At 43.5% G+C, this 8,865-nt stretch overlaps 1 protein-coding gene across 2 annotated transcripts in view; it reads left to right on the top strand.

Moving 5' to 3' along the window:
- Positions 1-1,358: 1,358 nt before the first annotated feature.
- RBM28 (RNA binding motif protein 28) overlaps positions 1,359-8,865 on the top strand; it is an 88,153-nt gene continuing 80,646 nt past the window's right edge. The window contains exon 1 of one of the 2 annotated variants that reach the window (XM_085653691.1): positions 1,359-1,601. In XM_085653691.1, the coding sequence (XP_085509817.1) occupies positions 1,480-1,601 (122 nt within the window). In that variant the 5' untranslated portion in view covers positions 1,359-1,479. The remainder of the gene's footprint in view (positions 1,602-8,865) is intronic. The other variant, XM_085653690.1, reaches the window with a different exon arrangement.

Raw genomic sequence — 8,865 nt, 5'->3', positions numbered from 1 at the left:
CTATGCCACTTCACTCAGCTCTGACACTGTACTCTATACCATTCCACTCCTGCCACTCTGACAATCTATTCTTTCCACCACACAACACTGTACGCTACTTCATGACACTCCAAGTCACTCCTTTCCACACCACTTAACTCTACTGTATGCCACTCCATAACAGTTCCATACATGCCAATAGACCCGATTCAAGCGGGAGACTACCAATTTTTCAAGCCAAAAATGGCTCTATTTTAGCTGTCTCCCGCCTGAAATTGCATTTTCTACATTAGAAGTCAATGGGAAATTTTCATTCTCCTGTTTTTTTATGTTAAATCTCCCACGTCCCTGTCCTAAAATGTTGGCATGTATGCACTTCACTCTACTCCACTTTATGCCACTCTCCTTTACCTCAATAACTATTAACCATGCTGAATAGCAGCCACTTTGGTGTACTACATTGCTAAGACATATTGGCAAAGCCAGGTGGGAGAGGTGTGGTGCAGCAGTCAGAGTGGCAGGAGCGCAGGGCTCAAGGTTTAATCCCTGGCGGCAGCTCAGCACCATGTGACTCTGGGCAATAGCTCACTTAATCTTCCCGATGGCCCCCAGCGCCTTGAATCCGTTCATGCTTTGCAAATCGGAATTACTCACTTATAGCCAATAATAGCTCTTGTAGGCGAGACCTATTGGCTTTGCCAATCAGCCGTGGGCCGGCCCGGTGCCAGTAAGAGCCGTGGGGCTGGGTGGGCGATGACAAGGGAAATTTAATAATTTATTTAATTTCCCCTCGACATCGTCAGTCGAAATCTCTCTCCCCCCCCCATACCCCCCCCCCCCCCCCCCCAGTTCTTAACTGCACAGGATGGTGCTGTTGCCAATGCGTTTTCTATGAACATACCATTGTTTGTAATCAGAAAATTGGCTTGAGCCAAAACAGGACTAAAACCCCCAGAATGCAGTAAGTTGTAAAATTAAAGTGAAAGCCCTGTACAGCGACCTTTGTGACGTGTAACCATCTTAACCCGGTAGTGACATAATAAAGCTACTTGCACCAAATGTATGCGCAGAAGTCATGGCAGATAACTTTCCAGAACTCGAAAAACATCTGTTTCTCTGTGAAATGAGATCCGACACTTGTTTCCGATGTACTGTCTTAGAAAAAAAATGTTTTCGGAGCACCAGGGAAGAATATCAGAACATTTTGGACAAAAATATGAGAAAACGAGTTACTAATAACGAGGCCAGTAACGTGAAAAACGTGCTCAATTTCTGCTTCTTCGTATTTTTTTATGTATTAAAGGCAAAATACGATTTCCGACCGACCATCTTTCCTTATCTTAACACGCTCCTCACCATTCTAAAATGGCAACTTCCGCCTTTTCCAAAATGGTGGCGTACGAACTTCCGCTTTGCCAAGATGGCTGCTCCCATGTATCAGGCTCGCGTGTAGTATATTGATGAGGGAATAGATTACTGGCTATTCTCTTTCTCTTTACTATGGCTGGCCTGACTTTGTTTGTACGTGGCTTGCCAAATTCTGCCAGCGGTGAGAAGCTTGAACAGCTCTTCAGCGAGGTGGGACCGGTCAAACAGTGCTTCGTAGTGCGCGAGAAAGGTATGTGCTGACTGTATGTGATGAGTGAGTGGGGGTTGGGAAAATTGGGAGTCTCGAGCCTTGAAAAATAAGCCACGGAATATTCAGTACAGTGTACACTGTACTGTGGCATTACAAGGGCGTTGCCATCTAATGCTTGCCAACCTTCCGTTACGTACATAGTGAATGTTTAATTTTTCTATTCCATTAAATAACATAATTATAGTGTTACTGGAATTAATATCTCATTATGTGAGGTTTTCCTCGCATCATATCCGGTGCAGTGCGACATATTTCGTTCATTAAGATTGCTGCAGCTGAGAGGTGTGTATTTCACATCACAGTGCGGCTCACATATACATTCCCATAAATGTTTTGCTGTTCGGTGAAGCGAGTATGATCTCTTTAACCAACTAAAACATGCACTTTCCTAAAAGTAGTGATGCAGAATAATCAGTTGCCTCCTGACTAAATTATTATGGTTCGCAAATATGCAAGACCACTTTTTTCTTAACTTGCACGACTGTATATTTTCTAGTCGAACCTGAGGTACGAATGTTGATATCTAAATGATACTTAGCACATGATTTTTACGTGATTGTGTATTGCCATCAAGGGGTATGGGTGAGTTGGCAAAATATTACTGGTATTTTTAGAATTTGTTTATTTTGGAGCAGTTATAATAAAAACAATGTTTTTTATTCAAACAGGGAAATGTTACTGTAAACAATAAGTGAAATCTTGGAGCAAACATGAACTTTGTTGTAAAATGAAGAGGAAATAAATTATGTATTTAAGAACAGCGGTTCAGGAAGAAACAGGCTTTGCCTTTGTTAGAAAACACACGTTCTTTTTGTATAAGTCCGAAATTTTTCCAGCTTCGTCTAGCAAAGTGGATCAGTGAGCTCCGTTCACAATTAAAATGATAAAGTAGCATAAACAAATGGACAAGTGTATGTTTGTTTCTTACATGCCGTAGACACAACACAAGGAGTGTAGTTTACAGCATTAGTATTTGTGCATTCGTAATCTGCTACATTTTATATTTGGGACGACTCAAATTTTTAGCCATGGTATAAGAAGTCAAATATAGGTGTGACCTCTGCATGCTATTGGTAATATCTTGTTGTATATGTAGCTTTTGTATCAATCAATCAGGGATTTGTGAACCTCACTAATCACCTGTGAGGGTCTCAAGGCCCTGGGGGGTGGATACGAGCAGCTCCGTCCTAACCAAAGAGCAGGTGCTGAGTGAGGATCCTTGTGGTACTCTGCAGCTGATCGCTGTGGGTTTGGAGAGGATGGGTGGGAGTCTGATTCTTTGGGTTTGGCCGGTGAGGAAAGAGCATATCCAGTCAAGAGCGGTTCCTCGTATGCCGGTGTCGTGGAGTCTGGCGGTTAGGGTGCGGTGGGAAATGGTGTTGAAAGCCGCTGAGAGGTCTAAAAGGATGAGGGCAGCTGTGTGGCCCTGATTGAGGAGGGTGCGGATGTCGTCCGTGGCAGCTAGGAGGGCGGTCTCGGTGCTGTGGTTGCTGCGGAATCCAGATTGGGAGGAGTCGAGGAACGAGTTGGCTTCTATGAAGGTCGTGAACTGGTTGTTGACGATCTTCTCAGTGACTTTGGTAGCCCTGGAGAGGAGAGAGATGGGTCTGTAGTTCTTGAGGTCCGCTGGGTCTGCAGTGGGCTTCTTGCGGACACCCTTGACTTATTTGTGTGTTTCCAGCCGTTGGGTAATGCGCCTGTTTCAAGGGAGCTTCATAGTTCAGGTGCTATGGCGGAGGTGGCCTGTGGAAGATGTGTGGCAGGCAGAGGTCAGTGGGGGCCCCTGAGTGTATACTTCTCATGGTCTTGGCTGTGTCTTCTGTGGTGACAGGGGTCCAGGTGGTGATGGTAGACTAGGTTGCGTTGCTGGTTGGAGTGGAGTTGGTGCTAAGGTTCTGCTCATCGAAGTTGTCGTAGAAAGTCCTGATCTTGAGATGGAAGTAGGAGCTGAGCTTGCCTCAGAGGTCCGAGAGGGAGGGACGTCCGAGGACTCGCTGGGGGTTTGGCAAATTGTTGTATGATGCTGAAGAGTTTCTTAGAGTTACGGGAGTTGGTGAGGTGTTGTTTTTTTGCTTGTGAATGAAATAAAGTATTTAATCATTTGTGTAAAAGTTCGGTGAGTGCTTGTTACGGTAATTTTGTATAGGTTTACGGCTCAAACACATATACATTTCTTAGGCCGGGTTCTCCTGATTCCAGCAGTGATTCTTGGGGCTCCCCGGATTACAATAATGATTCAGAGGGAGTCTCCGGATTCCAGTAATGATTAAGTGGGGGTCCACAGAAGTGAAAATATAATGAGCCCCTGATATAGAGTAATTTAGCTACATAGTCAATGAAGCAGGAGGAGTTGGAGATGGTGTTCAGATGTTTGAATGCAATGTCTTATGATTCCTACACCAGGGTGGAAGCCTGTCTTCCCTGGGTACAAATGAACGTTTAAGGGTTTTCTGAAGTCCTAACTTGTTCTTTCATTGCGAGTCAAAACTAGACTTAACAGTTTTTTAGGTCGAGCCTGGGCAGCTCATACGCTGCTCTGTGAGGCATGCTGTAGTCTGTTATGTGCTTGAAGCTCTGCTCTCCCTCCGCCCATCTTTTCAATTGGCTGCTGTGACTGTCTTTTGTAAATGTTGGCTTTTGATTTGCTAATACGCTTATTAGGCCCTTTCTTCTTTTGTAACCTCCTATCAGGACTGGACCTTTTATGTGTGTCCTTACTGTAAAGCTTGCATTAGCCCTTCGGGAGAACTCTTTGCTTAATTAATCTAAAGAGCACTGGTGGGACGCCAGCTTTAGCAATGATGGGTACTTTCTTTTTGTATTTGCAGCGTGCTGTGCGCACTTTCACAATGGGACCACTCGCAGAACGGCCCGCGCAGCTCGTCCAAATCGTTGCTTTTTAAAAAAAATCTTAAATCATGGCAGGCGCGTGTCTTCTGCACAGCTTGCCCAACTCGTTTTAAAAGCAGCTCTGTGTCTAAGGGAAAGGGCTGATAGGAGCACGTGACAACAAATATGTAAAACTTTGCAAAACAGGAGCGTGAAGGATTACAACGTGGAGTGGATCAAAGCGAAAAAAATGCAATTTCCCTTTTATAGGTCGGCGGGTGCTGTGTTGATTTCTACAGAGCAGGTGTAAAGATGTTTTACAGTGGTTTGAGTTCTAGTAAAACAACAAAAGAAATCAAATGGTTTTTTATCAGCCGCAACTTATTCACGTTCAAAACAAGCACTGGCATATCCAATAGGTCTCGTCTTTGGGACCTTATAAGTGTTTAGCCATGCAACACTTGATGTTGTTGCACCAAGGATATTGTGCTGGATAACTAAACACTTATACGGTCCAAAAGGCGAGACCTATTGGCCATGCCAATGCTTGTTTTTACAGCGTTCAGCACGCATCAATACATATATATAGGAAATTAACGGTACATCCGTATTATTCTGGTATGTGCTATATTTTTAGAGCTCGCATGACACTTGATGTAGAGTATCTTGTTTATTGCGATCTGGGGAATGTCGGCGTCTCGTGTGGTTTCACATTATTGTATGTATCGTTAGGCACTACTTCTTCTGTGCTTTTTCACACTTGGATAAATTCATGATTCGTTTAAATACCACGTGCATTTGATGAGTCGGAACACGCAGGATTTCTTATTTCCGTACTCTTTTTTCACGTTTGATCAACCAGCTTGAGCGCTTTTTGTTCTATTTGAACGTGAGTTGGCATACTTTCAATCACAGCAAATCTTCTTTTTTTAATTTGTAATTGAATGATTCCTGGATGGCTTAGAATAAATGTTCATATGCTACCTTTTACATTTTCCCTGAAGAAGGATCCACACCCAAAATGCATTGGAAATGAAGCATGAACTCAGCTGAAATATTGTTACTACATGAAGCAATGTGATGTAACACTGTTTGTTTATGCATAGGTTGACTTGTTTATATTATAGTACCCTATGAGGAGTGTGGGTGTAGGACCTCTTAAATAGCTCTCCTCATCTCTTTTGATTATATATCAAACTAGATAAGGCAGTCATTTTTACTATTTGTGGTCTAGCTGCATGCAGTCCAGAAATCTGCAGCCCCCAGTACCCCATTGTGGAGAAATTCAGGGTGGAGTCTGTTGGCGAGTTTGTGACTATATTTATTGTGTTTGCACTATTGCATAGTCATTCATAAATTTTGAAGGAGTGTTACGTATTTGGTTGCCTGCAAACTAAAACTGCAGTGTGGTGACCCCTGCACACTTGTCAGGTGTGGTCTGGTCCAAGGTGCGTCACTGATGTTATGAATAAAGGGACAGTATTCCAATTAAAAAATAACTCTAATCTCAGAGTTAATAACATGCGGGAGACTGAAACCGAGTCAAAATTACGGTCTCCGTTCCGATATTATTACGTATTTTTAAATTGTTAAATATTAAATCTACTGTGCAATTTTGCACCAAAACCCCAGGAGAACGATAAGGGGAACAGGCACGAATCTCACGCACAGCTTGGTATAACTCTATTGTCGAGTGATTTTTGCTCTAACTGGCATCTGGAAATATTTTTATGCACCAGAACGTGCCATACACTTCATCACCCGCCACTCTGCCCTGGCCTGAGCTAGCTGCTCAAAATCTGACAAATAGCTATTGAGGCGTTTTGAGCAACATTTCCTGTAGACTGGTCAAACGTGGACATATGAGCGATCGTTTAACGCTTTGCCTGTATAATGCCACTTGAGAATCAAGTACATCTGATCAAACCCTCATCTGTGTTATTGCGTGCATTCGCGCATAAAATGCAAGCATCGATCACGTTGAATAACGCACTTCTGCTGCACGGCAAGCCCTGAATTTAAAAGTTTGGATCCCTCAAAGGCGGATGAGAACCGGTTTGCTGCAGACATTGCTGCTGCCCGCCTCCTCCGGTCACGAGCACACAGGAACTCTAGCCCGTAACAGCTATTCAGCCGGGGGTAAAAGCCACCGCGCCTGCACGCTGAGCCTTGTCGTCGACTTGTGACCTGCCATAACACAAATAATAAAAGCCTCCCCGAATTCTGAAAGAATAATGGATGTTGCTCCGCAGCCTCTGCCGAGGCTCCAAAGTTCCGCGTACTGGAACACTCCAGGCGTTCCGTCCTGCGTGACGTCATAGTCCACGCCACCTCCCTGCACGAACATGGTGCCCAGCACTTTGTAGAAACGGGGCAAGGCAAAAGTGCTTTCTCCCCCCCCCCCTCCCCTCTCCACCGCGTAACTTTAAAGAGACTGGATTTTGAAAGAACCCAAAACAATATTAAAACAACCCCATTAAAAAATGCAGGACACACGGGCGAATATAGTTGAAGCTCTCTGAATATGGAGGCACAGAGGATCTGCAAGAAGATTGGTGTGTAGATTTTTTATGTCTTGCGTTTTAAGGAGCTGGGGTGTTGGTTTCGGAGTGGGCGCCCTTTGTTGATTGCTCGTGGTGTGGGAGGGGAAGCATGCTTTAGAAGGGATTGCAACGGAAATGTAGTGTGTGGACGAGTGCATATGGCATCTGCAGCTTGCACTGTGTTCCAAGGAGACCCTTTTCTTATGTACAACGTGCTGTTGTGTAGTTAGTAGGGCAAACTAGTGTATTTTGTGTATGCCGGGGACAGGTTGTGGTGTTTGTGGATTAATGGGCGACTGGCTGCATGCAGGTTGTTGTTTATTTACATTGTGTGGAGCATGTTTGCCTGTTTTGTTAGCTGTACCTTGCAGTGACTTTACTTTCACTGTTTTTGCTGACTGAAAGAAAACACGTGTACATTAGGGTTTAAACATTCCCGCGGACTCGGGAAGGTGACTACGTAAGACGGAACGTCACTTACTTTCAGAGGAAAGTTGCTCGTGCTCAGTTGCGGAGGCTTCTTCTTTCCCTCTCAGAAATATAGTGACGTTGACAGACGGATGACGAACGTAGGTATGACGTAGATTGGGGAGGGGGCTGATGGTGGGAAGGCCGTTCAGAGTTCTTTTTCCCAGACGACACATGATATGTGGCTTTGAACGTTTTAGACATGGATTAATCTCCAGGCCTCGTTAGCGACCATGAGTCTTTTTAAAATTTTTATTTTCGTTGAAAGAACGGCACGACTAGAGTGGGGGACGCTTGTGCGGTATGTGAATGGGACCTTATGTCGTAGGTTTGTTATTAAACGTAAATGAAAGGACATTTATACACTTCCACTTTTATGAAAGTACCAGTTTATCAACTCTCTTCAATAGGAGCTGGCGCTGTAAAAACAAGTGCACACGCGCCTCGCGCTAACGATGAGGGGGAGGGGAGAGCGGAGGGGGCCTGCGCCTGTTTCCCTTGCGGGTGCAAGCAGGGGCACCATATGTTTGCAAGCTAATTACAAACAAGTGTCGCCAAAGCTCGCTCCCGCAAGGGAATCTCCAAACGTGCACGCGTTGCCATTCAAAGCAATGCAACTCGTGCACGTTTTTGGGCGCAAAACTGAATCGATAGCTAAAGGTCTTTTCCTATGCAGTGCATGCGCATTGCGTAGGCGAGACCTAAAAAGGAAAGATAATAGAAAAATGAAACAAAAGACAAATGGCAAATTACTAAGATTCATTTACATAAAATAAAGGAGTAGCACTACCCATGCAATAATTGTTGCACCAAGCTAAGTAAACGACTCCATGTTTAAGAGTATAAAAACACCAGTGGCTAGTGGAAAGGAAGACATTTTTAAGAATAAGTGTCTAAAAGAGAATAATGTCAGAATAAAGTGAAGGGTCACATTAGAATTCCAATAGCTAAAGTTTGTATGAGGGTAAAACATCTAGAACTAAGAATATTTTTTAATTGCACAAGGGGAAAGGACTAATCATGCTGCCAAGTAATTATAACTCATTTCAAGTGGATAATGCTTCCAAAATGAGTTATCAAAAACTTTAAATAAAGAGCCTCAACATTTTTGCATACCAGTATGAAAATCCTTTTTCCCAAACACATTTTGCACAATGATAAACAAAGAGGAACAGAGGGTAGATTCTCCTTGGTCTATAAAAAGAAGGATAGCATCCTTTAAATACAGTTCATTAAATGCAATACGCATTAAATGTATCACAGAAGTGATGAAATGTACCTTCTGTGGTCATACTTACATTGGTCAGTTTTAAATGTATGTCTTTGATTCATGTAAATAACAGGATAAAAATGAACTTCGCTCACTAAAAAACACAAAACGGATGGAACTAAAGCATATCTTGATTG

Source organism: Triturus cristatus, chromosome 4_1, assembly GCF_964204655.1.
Source record: "Triturus cristatus chromosome 4_1, aTriCri1.1, whole genome shotgun sequence".
In the NCBI taxonomy this organism is placed as follows: domain Eukaryota; kingdom Metazoa; phylum Chordata; class Amphibia; order Caudata; family Salamandridae; genus Triturus; species Triturus cristatus.
This window is presented reverse-complemented; position numbering and strand designations above follow the sequence as displayed.